General features: G+C 37.1%; 1 protein-coding gene across 3 annotated transcripts in view; it reads right to left on the bottom strand.

Annotated features, from left to right (window-relative positions):
* LOC107840966 (BRCT domain-containing protein At4g02110) overlaps nucleotides 1-12,601 on the bottom strand; it is a 23,321-nt gene extending 10,720 nt beyond the window's left edge. Inside the window, exons 1-5 of one of the 3 annotated variants that reach the window (XM_016684933.2) lie at nucleotides 12,346-12,601; nucleotides 12,159-12,248; nucleotides 11,904-12,008; nucleotides 11,129-11,230; nucleotides 10,910-10,994 (exon numbers count right to left, since the gene is read on the bottom strand). In XM_016684933.2, coding sequence (XP_016540419.2) covers nucleotides 10,910-10,994; nucleotides 11,129-11,230; nucleotides 11,904-12,008; nucleotides 12,159-12,248; nucleotides 12,346-12,438 — 475 coding nt within the window. In that variant the 5' untranslated portion in view covers nucleotides 12,439-12,601. Of the gene's footprint in view, nucleotides 1-9,650; nucleotides 10,640-10,904; nucleotides 10,995-11,128; nucleotides 11,231-11,903; nucleotides 12,009-12,158; nucleotides 12,249-12,345 lie in introns of those variants that run through there. The other 2 variants (XM_047398666.1, XM_047398665.1) reach the window with 2 other exon arrangements.
* Between the last annotated feature and the right edge of the window lie 4,138 nt (nucleotides 12,602-16,739).

Genomic DNA, 16,739 nt, shown 5'->3' on the forward strand with positions numbered 1-16,739 from the left:
AGTTATAAATGTGTAATATTTGTAAATATTTATGTAAATAGCTTTTAATACTTAGATATAGGAGGTATTCTTAGAGATGTAATGACAGATATTAGGGGATTCATGGCAGATCTTTAGGGATGAACAAGGAGAATTCTTTCTATTTAATGACATAACTCTCAACTTGAGAGATCATTCAACAAAATTGATAGGGACTTCATTATCACCTCATTCCCAATAAAACACTCCCAAAATTCTCTCTCAAACTCTCTGTTCAAGTTAAGGCTAGGTTTCAAAGAAAATGGTCATCTAAGGTTCTAAGGGTGCAATTTCTTTCAAATTTCTTGGTATTTCAAGCATGTTACTCTTCCCTCGTGGTCAATTTTGTAAAAGCATGTGATTTAAAGTATTGTTCATGAGATATTGATATTGGATTTTGAACTATGGGTCGAGGGTTTTTAATATAAAATTGCTTAAATGTTTTTTCCATGATATTTATGAAACTATTGTGCTTAAATTGATACTAGGTAAATGCATGGGAATAGTAAATAAAAATAGGGGTAGAAAGGAAACCCCAAATTAATTATTTAGTATGGAAATTGGTAATAACCCCAACCCACTTGTATAATTGATTTTGGTTTATGCATTATCACTTAGCTTGGCTTGTTTCTTGAAACTAATGCATGGTATAAATGGTTAAATGGTTGGGGAGTGATTATGAAAACCTTGTAGGGTACACAGAAATCCCCCAAGAGATTTTAACTATGGAGTAGGGAGGTACTTAGGAATCCCCCAAGTGTTAGCTTAATGACATTGCTTGCAAGCTATAGTCGGTATGACGATACTACTTAACAATGCCTTAATAATTGACTTCTGGAACTAGTGGTTTGGTTATGTGCTAAATGTTTTAGTTGGGCAATAATGGGGGTTGTGATAGCTAGCCGTGAAGGTGTGATTCCGAAGGACGGACACTGGAATTTCATGTTCGCCGAAATGAGGGTTGGTCTTGAAGACCATGTACTCGTGGGGTACAAGGGAACCCCCTGCGACTAACACGCACTATGGCCTGTTCAGGGGTAACACGGTAACACTGGACCCATATAGCCCATGGGTGGACTTATGACGGTAAAGGCTACATAGCCCAGGTTAAGATTTTAAAGTGCATGCTAAATTTTATTCCCTATCCCAGCATGATATATATGTATATATGTATTTGCATATGGTTATGAGCATTGGTTTGATTTGATTTTGGATTAATGGCATTACTTAATCCTTATCCTTGAGTTACATGCTAGCATTCACCCCGCTAACCGTCTTCGGACGTTATATCCCTACGCGATGCAGGAACCGGACATACTTTCACTTCTCCTGCACATTGACTAGGACTCGAGATCAGCTCGTGAGTCAGACAGAAGTGGTGAGCTTCCAAACTTCGGAAGACTATTTCATGCTATTGACTTCTTTATGTCTTTACTATTTGTTAGAATATGAGTAAGAATAGGAATATCACATAGAATCCTACTTGAAAAGGGATTGTAATGTAGTGTCCTATTAGGAAAAGGATTGGAATATAGTGTCTATAAATAAGGCCTCAATGTAATAATGTAGTTACAACAATTCAATAATATTTTTCTCTTATATTCTCACATGGTATCAGAGCCACTATGATCTTGGTAAAGAATTAAAGAGCTTCCACTGTCGGCGGGCGGCTATAACCCATATATGTCGCCCGTTCAGCAAATGATCATGTTAGTAAAAGTTAGGCCACCGCACTTCTTTCCCCTACTTTCTCATATCTAATTTCTGTAGCACCATGCTTCTTTCTGGTGACTACGTAGTTCCATGCGTCTTTACGGTGATTCCTCAGATTTGATTTGCGTAGGGTCGTACCATCATTCCGACCCTACTCATATAAGTTCTTTTTTCCAATAGGGTCGTGTCGTCATTCCGACCCTACCAGATAATTTTTCTTTTTCAGTAGGGTCATGTCGTCATTCCGACTCTATTCGTATAATTCTCTTTCTCAATAGGGCGTGTCATCAGTCCGATCGAACCCATATAATTTTTCTCAAATGGTGACCACTTTTCAGCCATCAATCTAATAATCCAGCACGTGAGTATGTTCCGGCCAGTTCTTCAGTGACTATCTTGTTCAAGATCTACTCATCTCTTGATTTCAAGATGAACCATATATTTTATACCAGTTTCCGGCAATTTTCCAGCGACACATCGACTTTCCAGATATGTTTACTGATTTTCGGATCACTTTTTCAGTTTGTTTCGTTTCAGTTGAGGTCTCCCAGACATCCAAAGCAGTCCTTATCAGTTTTCTTGCAGATATCTTCACCACGTCCCTCATCGATCCTCATATTAACTACATCCATAACAAGCTTGGTACACATGTCTTCTATGCACCAACTTGAAGGGGAGTGTTAGAATATGAGTAAGAATAGAAATACCATATAGAATCCTACTTGGAAAAAGAGGAAAGAGATTGTAATGTAGTGTCCTATTGGGAAAAGGATTGGAATGTATTGTCTATAAATAGGGCCTCAATGTAATATTGTAGTGGCTATGGTCGAGGGCATGTCCCGACTAGATATTCTTAGGTTTCGATTAAAGGCTTTGTCGGACTACTATGGACATGGGTGGTATTGGTATCGTATTGGTATGGTTGGTTGTTTCGTTGTTGGTGGTTGGTTTTGGTTAAAAACTTATCATAATGTCTTTAAATTTATATTCTCTTATTTTGTTATATGCTCGAAATTCATCCGATATGGGTGTAAGGAGGTCAATGGTTGGGTAATTGGGGGTGGTCTCCGGTCTTGGTTAGACTTGAGATACCCGAAACGGCCAGGCCCTGATTTGATTGTGTCAGATTGGTATCAGAGCGCTACGTTCATGGTCAATTGGGTGTCCACAAAGCCGTGTTAAGTAGAGTCTCTTTTATAAGTGTGTAGCGCGCTACGCTTATAAAGAAGAGGCAACGAGGCATTTAGGAATGTTTTCCATTCTTGTTGTTCAATTTCGAACTATAAAGTCTAAGATCTTGTGCTCTAATTCCCGTTTGTTGCCTTTCAGGTCATGCCTCCAAGAAGATTTAATGTCCGCGGGAACTCTTCTGTCCAGTCCGAGGACAATGTGGACGGAGCTCGTCCTACTCCAAGAGTTCAAACCCGGTCTAGGGTCGCTGCTTCTAATTGCCCCGAGAGAGCTCCACCAGTTCCTCATGTTCCGCCTCAAGCACCTCGAGCATATGTGTCTAATGCTAATTTTCACTAGTTGATCCACTTGCTTACCCAGTTGGTAGCCTCGCAGGCTGAGCATGTTGCTTCAGTTACTCCATCCTCCGAGACCACTAGAGTTGGCCAATTTAAAAGATTTGAGTCCTACTTTCACTGGTTCTAAGTTTGAGGAAGATCCTCAATATTTCATTGATGAGATGGAAAAGATCTTTCGTGTGATGCACGCCACTAATGTGGAGGACATGGAGTTCGCCACTTACCAATTGAAAGATGTGGCGTACCAATGGGACCAGTCTAGGGGCGATGATGTTGAGTCTACTTTATGGGACGATTTTTCTAGTGTGACCGCTTCTTTCATCAAGAGTTGAGGAAGGCGAAAACAGAAAAGTTTGTCAATTTGAAGCAAGGAAAGATGGCAGTCAAGGAATATGCCTTGAAGTTTTATCAGTTATCTCAGTATGCTCCGGAGTTGATGTCTAGCATAAGGTCTACAATGAGGAAGTTCGCTTCTGAGTTGTCCCGAGACTTGATTCTAGAAAGTAAGGGTGCATTTGTTTTTTTTAAGATTCAGACGTCTGAATCTGAATGATTAAGATGTTGTCTCTAGATCTGAAAACTGAATGATTAAGACTGTTTGTTTTTTAACATCTGAATGTGCAAAAAAAAAATTATTTGTATATATAATAAAATAAAAAATACAATTCAAATGAAAAATTAATTATGTATTATAAAAGTATGTAATTATACAAGCTAGCAAGGAAGGAGGCGAAGTCAGCGGTCACGGCAGCTAAGACGGCTGCTTTTGAGAGCTTGTATGCAGGGTTACAGGGGAAAGGAGGGGAGAAAAAGTTGTTCCGACTCGCTAAGGCTAGGGAGAGGAAGGGTCGTGACCTCGATCAGGTGCGGTGCATTAAGGGGGAGGACGGTAGAGTGTTGGTGGAGGACGGCCACATAAAGAAGAGATGGCAGTCGTACTTTCATAGGCTCTTGAATGACGAGGGGGACAGAGCTATTGTGTTAGGGGAACTGGAGCACTCAGGGGAGCGTCGGGATTTTAGCTATTGTAGACGTTTTAAGGTAGACGAGGTTAGACAGGCAGTCCGCAGGATGCGAAGGGGTAGGGCGACGGGGCCGGATGAGATACCGGTGGAGTTTTGGAAGTTCGTTGGAGAGGCTGGTGTAAGGTGGTTGACTGCATTGTTCAATGAAATTTTCAGGACAGCAAAGATGCCCGAGGCGTGGAGGTGGAGTACCATGATCCCCCTCTATAAGAATAAGGGGGACATTCAGTGTTGCAATAACTATAGGGGGATTAAGTTACTGAGTCACTCTATGAAGATCTGGGAGAGAGTGGTCGAGGTGAGGCTGAGACGGATAGTGTCTATCTCGGAAAACCAGTTCGGATTTATGCCCGGCCGCTCGACGACGGAGGCAATTCACCTGGTACGGCGGTTGGTGGAGCAATATAGGGAAAGGAAGAAGGATTTGCACATGGTGTTCATCGACCTAGAAAAGGCGTACGACAAAGTCCCCAGGGAGGTGCTTTGGAGATGCTTGGAGGTGAGTGGAGTACCGCAGGCATATAGCAGAGTAATTAAGGATATGTATGAGGGAGCGAAAACCCAGGTGAGGACGGCGGGAGGAGACTCAGAGCATTTCACTGTCCTGACAGGATTGCATCAGGGATCTACTCTTAGTCCCTTTTTGTTTGCGCTAGTAATGGATGTGTTAACGCGGCGTATCCAAGGGGAGGTGCCGTGGTGTATGCTTTTTGCAGACGATGTAGTCCTGATAGATGAGACGCGAGGGGGTGTGAACGACAAATTAGAGCTGTGGAGGCAAACTCTGGAGTCTAAAGGGTTCAGGGTGAGCAGAACCAAGACAGAGTATGTGGAATGTAAGTTTAATGACGTAAGGCGAGAGAATGAGGTAGTGGTGAGGCTAGAAGCGCAGGAGGTAAAGAAAAGGGATAAGTTCAAGTACCTCGGGTCCGTGATCCAGAGTAACGGTGAGATTGACGAGGATGTCTCGCACCGTATCGGGGCGGGATGGATGAAGTGGAAACTTGCATCGGGGGTGCTGTGTGATAAGAAGGTGCCGCCCAAGCTTAAAGGTAAATTCTATAGGGTGGTAGTCCGTCCGGCCTTGCTGTATGGAGCGGAGTGTTGGCCAGTTAAGAACTCCCACACCCAAAGAATGAAGGTGGCAGAAATGCGGATGTTGCGCTGGATGTGTGGACTGACCCGAAGGGATAGAGCTCGGAATGAGACTATCCGGGAGAAGGTTGGGGTGACTTCAGTGGAGTGTAAGATGCGGGAAGCACGATTGAGATGGTTCGGACACGTGAAGAGGAGGGGCATGGATGCCCCGGTCCGTAGGTGTGAGAGGCTAGCGTTGGATGGTTTTAGACGGGGTAGGGGTAGACCGAAGAAGTACTGGGGTGAGGTGATTAGGCGGGACATGGAACAGTTACAGCTTACCGAGGACATGACCCTAGATAGGAAGGTCTGGAAGACGCGAATTACGGCAGAGGATTAGGGCCTGTTCGGGTCGCTAATGTAGGGAGGTAATTGGTGGGGGTGTATTCCTGGTATGATTCCGTATTCAATGTTCTGTTCCGTGTTCCGTGTTCTATGTTTGTTACGAATCTGTGTGCTTTCCTCTGCTTTATATTCCTGCATTCCTGCTTTACTCTGTTTTATATTCCTTATGGCTGCAGTATCTATGTTATGTCATCTGCTTCTGTGCTGTACTATGTGTTTGTTTGATATCTCGTAACTTGAGCCGGGGGTCTTTCGGAAACAGCCTTTCTACTTCATCAGAGGTAGAGGTATGGACTGCGTACATCTTACCCCCCCCAGACCCCACAAAGTGGGAATACACTGGGTTTGTTGTTGTTGTTGTTGTTAGTGATAATGGAGATGGTTTATAATGATGGTTGCGATGACAATGATTGATATTGGTGACAAATAATGTTGGTGGTGATAGTTGTGATGGTTGGTATTGTAGTGACTGTTATGAAGGTAGCGATTGATGGTAGTGGTGGTGGTGGTGATATGATGTTGCTTGATGTTAGTAGTTTGAGGTGTTGATTGTGTTGGCTGAAACATGAATGCATGATGGTTGATGATGTGTTGGTGCTAGTTGGACATGTTGTTTGTTGGGATGGTGGATATAGTTGTTAGTAGAGATAAATTGTGGCGATGGTAGTGGTTGAAGTGGTGGTGGAGGTGACGTTACTAGTGACAATGGTGGTGGCGGTCGAAGAATATATGTAGAGGTTGTGATGTATTAGTGGTAGTTAGTAGTGGTCCTAATTGTGATAGATGAGCTGGTCGGTAGTAGGGATTGGCCGGTAGTGGTTGATGATGGTGGTGTTGCTGACGCCGGTGGTGGCGGTGAATATAATAGAATAATAGAGGTAGTAGGTGCGGTAGCGGTTGACAATAGTAGTTGGTAACGATATTTGTTGTCGATGGTGGTTGTGATGGTGGAGGTGGTTGGTGGTGGTGGGTGGTGGTTGACAATGGTAGCGGTGGCAGAGGTGGTTAGTGGTGGTGACTGCTGATTATGAATAGAGTAGTGAATATTATCAAACACTAGAATATTTCTTCAGACCTATTAAGACTTGGTTCTTGATCTGAATAATTAAGACCTATTCAGACCTATTAAGAGCTAAAATCTTAAAAAAAAAAAAAAAAAAAAAAACTCTTAATGATCTGAAGTCTGAACCATTCAAGTTTAGACCTCTATTAAGTGCAAACAAATGAGGCCTAAGGCTGCCTTGTTAAACAAGGATATGGATATTTCTCGGCTGGTAGTTTACATGCAGCAAGTCAAAGAAGAGAAGAAGAAGCAGGCTGAATTTGGGGAGAGGCAGAGCAAGAAATTCCACTATTCGAACCAGGGTAGAGGTCAGCAGCAATGTGGTAGAGAAGGTGAAAAGTGGTCTAAGAAGAAGTAGGGCAATTTTAGGTCCTATTCGACGACTAGTGCTCCTTATCCAAAGCCGTCTGGTGATGCACATTTGCGGGGTGGCGATGGTTCTAGGGCACAGGTTGCCCAATCTCAGGCTAGTGGGGCTCAGTCAGTTCCATCATATTCTCCTTTCAAGTTTTGTAGGCAGTTGCATCGTGGGTTTTGTCATAAAGGAAGGGATAGGCGTTTCAAATGTGGTCAGCCAAGGCATATGCTGAGGAACTGTCCCATGGTAAGGTTGCTTCTGGAGCTAACAAGGTTCTTGTTGCCTCCTCATCAGCTCTTGCACCATAGGGTGCCCCTTCTGGCTCCGGCACTGGTCGAAACCGTCTCTGTGCTCTCACTGCCTGTCAGGAGTCTGAGGCATCTCCAGATGTCGTTAGTAATGTGTTGAAACTCTTATACCGTGATGTGTATTGCTTACTTGATCCGGGGTCCACTCTTTCTTATGTGACCCTATTTGTGGTTGTGCATGTTGGTTTTGGTCCTGAGTGTATTCCGGACCCCTTCTTTGTTTCTACCGCGGCAGGTGACTTTGTGGTTGCTAGGAGAGTCTATAAGGGTTGTGTGGTGTCTGTTGATGGTAGAGATTAGAGAAACTCTGATAGATATGATAAAGTTAGACATGGTTGATTTTAATGTCATATTGGGGATGGATTGGTTGCACTCGTGCTATGCTTCTTTAGATTGTCGGACCCGTAAGATCATTTTTAAATTCCCTAATTAGCCGGTTCTTAAATGGGAGGGGAGTTCCCTAGTACCTAAAGGAAGCTTTATTTTGTATCTTAGAGCTCGGAAATTAATTTCCAAGGGGTGTCTCTATCATTTGGTCCAGGTTAGAGATTCTACCTCGATGGGTCCTGTAATAACCCATATTTTTCCTAGCTCAGTTAGCTCCTAGTATGTCAAGAGACAACTTCAAAAGTGTATAACTCTTGATAAGAGTAGAATTTTTCAGCTCTAGACCCACCAATGTGTAGATAATTAAATCGGCTTTCCAACGATACCAGTTTCGCCTTAATCCGATACTCGGTTGAGAAGTTATGGAGATTTTAGTAAAAGCAGTAGAGCACAAACATTCTTTAGCAGAGGACAACTTAAAACTTTTTCCACCTTATTTAAAAATTGTGAAATTATACGAAATTTCAATTGTCAAATTTCACTCAGCAATACAATTCCAAGTCTTCTTTTCCAAACTTGTGAAGCTTTATGAAGAAATTATAAGAAAGTTACAAAATATATTTACAGGAAACCAATAGTTTAGAAATTAGAAGTAAAAAAGAAAACTTACAATTGTATTGCTTGGTGAAATTTGGAGGTTCTGTTTGATAAATTAAAGGTTTTAGCCTTGAATTATTTTAAGAATTGTTTCTTTTTTTAATGGTAACTAACAGTTATATTATTTACCAAGTAAGTACAAAACTCTTTTGTACCCCGGCGGGTGACTCTGTGGTTGCTAGGAGAGTCTTTAAGGGTTGTGTGGTGTCTGTTGATGGTAGAGATTAGAGAAACTCTGATAGATATGATAAAGTTAGGCATGGTTGATTTTGATGTCATATTGGGGATGGATTGGTTGCACTCGTGCTATGCTTCTTTAGATTGTCGGACCCGAAAGATCATTTCTAAATTCCCTAATTAGCCGGTTCTTAAATGGGAGGGGAGTTCCCTAGTACCTAAAGGAAACTTTATTTTGTATCTTAGAGCTCGGAAATTAATTTTCAAGGGGTGTCTCTATCATTTGGTCCGGGTTAGAGATTCTACCTTGATGGGTCCTGTAATACCCCGTATTTTTCCTAGCTCATTTAGCTCCTAGTATGTCAAGAGACAAATTCAAAAGTGTATAACTCTTGATAAGAGTAGAATTTTCCAGCTCTAGACCCACCAATGTGTAGATAATTGAATCAGCTTTCCAACGATACCAGTTCGCCTTAATCCGATACTCGGTTGAGAAGTTATGGCGATTTTAGTAAAAACAGTAGAGCACAAACATTCTTTAGCAGAGGACAACTTAAAACTTTTTCCACCTTATTTAAAGATTGTGAAATTATACAAAATTTCAATTGTCAAATTTCACTCAGCAATACAATTCCAAGTCTTCTTTTCCAAACTTGCGAAGCTTTATTAAGAAATTATAAGAAATTTACAAAATATATTTACAGGAAACCAATAGTTTAGAAATTAGAAGTAAAAAAGAAGATTTGCAATTGTATTGCTTGTTGAAATTTGGAGGTTCTGTTTGATAAATTAAAGGCTTTAGCCTTGAATTATTTTAAGAATTGTTTCTTTTTTTAATGGTAACTAACAGTTATATTATTTACCAAGTAAGTACAAAACTCTTTTGGGAAATCTGATCTTCAAGCCTCATTATCCCAATCAACAAACAACAACATACCCAATATAGTCCCACAAAGTAGGGTCTGGGGAGGATAGAGCGTACGCAGATCTTACCTCTACCTGAGAGACCCCCCAGCTCAAGAACGAATTTTCCAATCAAACAAATCAAAAAGAAACTTATAAAATTCTAGCCAACTCAAGGTAGGTAAGTTCATATCTGTTAGATGATTCTTCATTTTCTTCATCATGGATCCTCGGACAAAGACTTCTTGGACAATTTGTCGCACAAATTTTTGCTCACTCACTTCCTTTGTGTAAACAGTCTTGCATTTCTTTCCAATCATATATGATAAGTCGCTCCTACTAAAGTCATTCTGTAAAGGTCAGCTTTAACACTTGACCAGATGCATGTATAGTAGTCTGTGTTCTCTCTTCTTGCTAGTTTTGAGCATGCCTATTAATACCCTTCCATTGCATTATTTTGTTCCATATATCCTTCTTGCTAGTTTTGAGCATGCCTATTAATACCCTTCCATTGCAATATTTTGTTCCATATATACTTTGAGTAGGAACATGGAGAAAAAAAAGAGATGGTTGTGGCTCTCATCCAATTGATCACGAAGTGGACATGTAGTTGTTTAAATAAAGCTCCAAGACAGTAGACAATCCTTGGTAGATAATCTGTCCAGCAGTGCCAACTGCAGGATGAAGATCGATTTTGGGAACCCAGAATTATTTCAAATAAGCCTCTTCTACTCCATTTTTGAGTAATCATCACCCATTAAGAGGTACACATTCTTAATAGAAAATTTGTTTAGCTGCTTCAGGTAGTTTTCATGCCATGCTATGCCATCCAAATATTTCTTTGGCACTGAAAATCTTTTTCACCATCCAAGAAGCTTGATTACACTTAGCTTTACAAATCTTTAAAGAATTGTTTTACTTGTAGTCTTTCTTAAATTTACTAAATTTATGTAGTCTTGTATTGCACTACCATCTTTATAATGCTTTAGTGCTTAAATATATAAATCAATACAATTTAAAAAAAAAAAATCCCACTAAGGCCACCTGTCACGTTCAGTAAGCTTAGTGGGATGGGACAGGATTAGTGTTTCATCCCCCTATCCTGCTCCGCCCTCCGTCCCGGTCCCCCTTATCCTGTTCCCCCCTTGGATAACGGGATTAACGTTAAGTTCGTTCTCCATCCTGTCCCATCCCCGTGGATAGCCTTATCCAGCACATAGCAATATCCAACATAATTTACACCTCAGAATCAGCACTACAGGTCACATATTTAGAAGTACATTCAAGTACTAAAATGCACTGACAAGATATTATAGCTAGCAGTACTGCAACAGAAAAACGCACTTTACCCTCAAATTTGTAGCAAATAAGATGGGTGACTTTGTTTCCAATCAATGGCTTTGTAAAATTTGCACCCATCAAGCCGACCATTGTCTGGAAGAAGAAGAAGAAGATGATGAACCAAATAGCAAGGTCACAAGAACGAAATTGAAATGCAACTGTTCAGATTCTCTTTGCTAAGAAATATATAATGGTTTTTAAAAAAACAAGAGTTGAAATCTACTAACCATAATATCATTTCGGTCTTGCCACTGATATCCAGTTAAGCACAGAATTAGAGATTTAGCCCCTGGGATTCCATCCAAACCCCTCATCGGTCTGTACATGATCTGTAAAAGTAGTGAATATCCTGAGGTGTGATTATCAAACAGTCTTTGGGGATGGCGGAGGTAAACTGTCTAATTTTAAAGGAAAGAGACTACAAATGTCCAGCAGAATCATGGAGCAAAGACTCAAAATGTTCCAGCAGAGAGAACTTTTGAGCTCATACAAACCAATGAAAACATTCATGTGAAACATTAAAGGAGCAAAACACAGGCCAATGGATACAATCACGGCGCCATCAAAAGTTCAAGTAGTTAGTTACTTAGTTATTTAGGTCAATCTTTGTACAAATCTTCCATGCACAATATTTTCAACTCAACTTTGTCCAGGAAGATAAAAAAGTAAATACAGGCGCCTCAGGTATCCATAATGATCAAAGACACAACCTTGTGGAAAAGTAAAAGCATGTGAAATGTAAAGCATATGACAACTGGATTTGTGAACACAACTTGGACATCAATTCAGGCGCCTCAGGTATCCGTAAGAGGAAAACAAACAAATCTCAAAGAAATGTGCATATGAAATGAAATCTATCACAAGCTTGCTATCACACTATTTTATAAATTGAAACAATGCAGTCATTATCATCAAACATTCAGCTATAAGCAGAATCCAATTTATTTCCAAATCATAAACACAGTATATATATGACATGAGGACATTCCGCAGTAAACTCACGGAGAGGTGATCGACAGCCATTCCCACATCAAAACTGTGCTCAACCCACAAGCTTGTGACTAAAACTTTTCCATCCCATCGAGCAGCTACACATATGGGATCATCCTAAACATAAAAATTTAGTCCCCAATTTCATGAATAATGGTAAGATATCTAAGTAAATTAAAAAAAAATTGGGATAAATTAATCAATTAAGACTTTAGAGGGAATTATACAGTAAGACGCAAAGCAAATTAGTCATTCATATGTACTTACATAAACCGTTCTATATACAATGAGGTGTGTGCAATCCGGTCCATATTCATTCACGTCAACTCCACCACCCTCCAAAAGCTTGGATCGAATCTTCAAGGAAACAGTGAAGAATTGTAAAAGTAGAACCATCATAGTAACAACCATAACATTTAAAGTACAATTGAAGAAGTTGGTAATCAGGGAAAACCTGCTCTTTTTTCAGAGAATCAAATCCGGCAAGAACAAAATGAACACCGACGAAGATTCTGGAGTGTAACGTAACTTGCTCGGTTTCGGCCATTGAAATTTCTATCCTCGTTAACTCAAATACATTTACTCGAAAATGAAAAATTCGGAGTTCGGACTTCTAATATAACCCTTGAAATTAACTGAGGAATTTGGAATAATTGAGCTTTCAAAATGATTGAGAAGATGGGAGGGAAATGTTCGGAGACGTTTGGGCATTTTTCACTTTATTGAGGAAAATTATTTCATTTATTCTAAAATTTTATTTGGCAATAAAAATATCTTTTATTTATGGTCTGTTTGACCAAATTTTTAAAATCAACTTATTTTGAGAAATTCTTATTAAAAATTACTTCTCAAAAAAATACTTTTTTATGAAAAATAATTTGTGCTTAGTCAATAAATTTTAAAACACTTTTAAATAATAATTAGTGTATTTTAAAAAAAAAAAAAAAGCATAAGTGTTTTTCAAAAAAGTATTTTTTGAATTAAACTAAGTTATGAAGAACTGTATTTGCAACTCTCCAAAAGCACTTATTTCCTTCTCAAAAGCTTAGGGCCCGTTTGAGATTGCTGTTGCAAAACTGTTTATTTGATAAACACTTTTATAAAATGACTTTTCAAAAAAGTGTTTTAAAAAAAAAACAGTTTGTGTTTGGTAAATTTATTCGAAAAGTGTATTTGATAATCAAATTATGTTTGGATAATCTTTTTCAATAAGTGTTTTTTTGAGCCAAATGGCCAAAAAGGACATCTATCAATAGACTTTTATTACTAAAATTAATTTATAGAGAAAAAATATTTTAAATATCTATTATAATATTTTTAATTAATTTTTTATTTAATTAAAAAGTACGTACTGTTATATGTATGCACATAAAAAATCTAATTATAGCATGATAATTATTAAAAAAACATACTTTAAAATGAGAAAGCAATCTTGATTCAAAAAAATAACTTATTAATAATAGAGATGACTTTATATTTGGAGAGCAGTAAAGTATATGTATATATGAGAAATATTATCTGTATTTATAGATGAAGGAGAAGATGTGCAATACGATAAACTCGTTGAATGAATAGAAGGTTTGAAGAAAAGATCAAACAAATATTTAATTAGAATCTATCTTCTTTTTGTTACCTTGTTTTTTGGAATCATTTTAATTTGTCAAATTTACTAAAAGTTAGCAAACACTATATTTATGTTTACAAATATCTAAATGAGATAATATTTGTTATTTTTTTACCTTTTCTTTTAGATATTTTTTTACCGTTTCAATTCTAAAATTAAGTAACCAAATTCATATACGTATACTACCTGATGACAAATATTTAAAATGAAATTCTATCTATTATTTCTTATCTTTTTTAATATATTTTTATGGTGTCAAAATTTACTACGAATAAGCAGTCATTATATTCATATATATACACTATATTTTAACATTGAAAATTAAATATTCGAGAAAAAATTTATATGTGATGTCAAAGTACAATCTTATAACGTGATTCATCTATCAATTATTATCATTAATAATAATAAAATAATTTATATATTCTTTAGTCACCATCATCAATGATATTTTCAAATTTATTTAAAGAAAATGAGTGAAAATGAAATAATAATATATAAATCATAAAGAATTATGATGTAAATATGATATTTTAAATTTTAAAAATCAAACGTTTATATATATATATTATATTTGTTTGTGATAGGGATAATTTTGTCATAAAAAGATAATTTTTTGTTTCTGCTTTTTTTAAGAAGCATAAATTTTTTGCTTCTTCTCAAAAGGAGAAAAACTGCTTCTACTTATTTTTAAAAACACTTTTGCACCAAACACCCTTCTTTTTTAAAAAAGTGTTTTTTTCTCAAAATAAGTGCTTATTTTGGGACAAGCTCAAACATGTTATTAATCAAACACCTCATTTTTAAATAAAAAAGATCTTTGAGAAAAATAAGCACGGGTTGTTTTCTTTCACTTTTATATTTTTCATTTTTTTTTAAATCTAAATTTTATTTCATAAAATAATTTCATTTAAATTACATTTTTATACTTTTTTGAAAATATACATTTAAATTTAAAATTTTTATTGCAAAAATTATGGACAAAACAAATTCTAACTCCAACTTTAAAAATTTGAGTAAGGTGAAATGTTTTTAAAATTTCCCGCCAAAACGCGTACTTCATTTTCTGTGGCTTCTCTTTGGCGGGAGATAAATTTGAGGCACACATGATATACACGTGTCTTCTGAGCCCATGGGCCTTTACATTTTGGGCTACCCAAACCCATCCCAATCAAAACAGTTCATAGTCAAAGTTCCATACTCTGATTAATTATCTCATAACTTTATTTATTTTTAGGATAAATTACACAAAATACAAATCGAGAGATTATATTAGTCAATATTTTTTATTTTTTAAAAATTTACATTAAATCTCAATTTTCAACTTTACTCTTGATATATATCAACAAAATTGCACAATCTATTTTTACTCTACCATTAACTCATGCAAGCTTTTTTTTTTTCAAAAATTACCTTCCCTAAAATCTCTCCCAAATTATAATCAATTAAAACATCTCCCTTCCAGATTTTCTCTCTTCCATTAATGCATACAGCTATTTTTTTTCTAGAATTTCCTCTCCTAAAATCTCTCCCATTAAAAAAAAAATGATTGATACATATATAAATTTATTTAGTTATTCATACATATTTATTCTTTAATGGTGATCCATATGAATGATAAATATGATATCATTATACAGATATTATGGTGATTCATACGATAGATACAGTTTGTATGGATGACACGTATGATATTAATGGGTGATACATATGGTATTATGGTGATTCATACGATAGATACAGTTATTATTTCAATTATTGGGCGATTCATATGCTACTAATGGGTGATACATTTTGTTCGCACTGAAGGAGAACGGAGCATCCATCCCCATCACCGGAGCTCATTGCTCCGGTGAACCAGCATCGATTCACTAAAAAATGACTCACTCACCATCGAAAAAACCATAACAGCATACCAGAAAAAAACACCCCACCGGCATAACCAATAGCCTACCGGCGTCATCAATTACTGAGTGATCCATATACTATTAATGGGTGATACATTTTGTTCACACTGGAGAAAAACGGAGCAGCCATCCCCATCACCGGAGCTCACTCCGGTGAACCAGCGTTGGTCCATTAAAAAATGGCCCACTCACCATCAGAAAAACCCATAACAGTATCAAAAAAACCACTCCACCGGCGTCACCAATAACCCATCAAAAGTGACCCCTTCGCGTTAATTCCGGCAAAATTTTCAATTTTGAATCTTGGGTGATGGGTGATACTTCAAATTTGAAATTTGGTCGAGGGGAATTGCGAATTTTCGGTATATAGGAAATACAACTTGTAACTGATTGAGCGTAATTTGCTCTGCATAATAAAACAAAATGGGTTACTTCCTAAAATAAATATCTAGTCAATTTTAAATGTATTATTTTTTATATGTATCACGTTATAACAGATGTATCACAGTTTTTAAAAAATAAGATATGATGTAATTACCCCAATAGTTGAGATAAAATGTAATAACACTTACACATTCAAAGATTTATGAAAAATTTCCTTTTTTTAACTATTACTAAACACACTATGTAATGTACATATGACTTCATTGTGAGTGCACCTTCAATACACATTATGTAATGTACATATGACTTTATTTTGAATGCACCTTCAGTATTTTAAAATCAATAACATTTTTATTAAATTTTGTTATTCATGTATTTGATTAAAATGGAGAATAAATATTTATCGAAATGCGTAACTTTTGAAAATTACAAGTAAGATATACCTAACTATTAATAATAAGAGTAACTTACATAAATCCCTGAATCTTTAAGTGATATTACATTTCATCCCAACTATTTGGTTTATCTCGATTTATGAAATCGTGATACATATAAAAAATTGATACATTTAAAACTGACTAGATATTTATTTAAGGAAGTAATAGATTCTTTTTTATCCAGTGGAGCAAATCACTCGCAATCAGTTACACAATGAATTAGTTAGATTCACAAAATCAGCAATACCCCAATCAACTTTCAAACAATAAAGTCAAATTGAGTTTTTTCCTTCTTCCATGTGATACATTTGGTAAAAATTTCCGTTGAACTCACTGGTATCTTGTAATTGTTCAGGTGCAACGACAATGTTTTGCCGCTAGAGAAATAGAACGCAACCATCGGAACACTCACACTTTTCATCGACAACAAACTCCGATTGTATTTCACGAACGTGTCACGTAGAGCATTGTATGCACTGATCTGTAATCGAGTCAC

Source organism: Capsicum annuum, chromosome 1, assembly GCF_002878395.1.
Source record: "Capsicum annuum cultivar UCD-10X-F1 chromosome 1, UCD10Xv1.1, whole genome shotgun sequence".
NCBI classification, from domain to species: domain Eukaryota; kingdom Viridiplantae; phylum Streptophyta; class Magnoliopsida; order Solanales; family Solanaceae; genus Capsicum; species Capsicum annuum.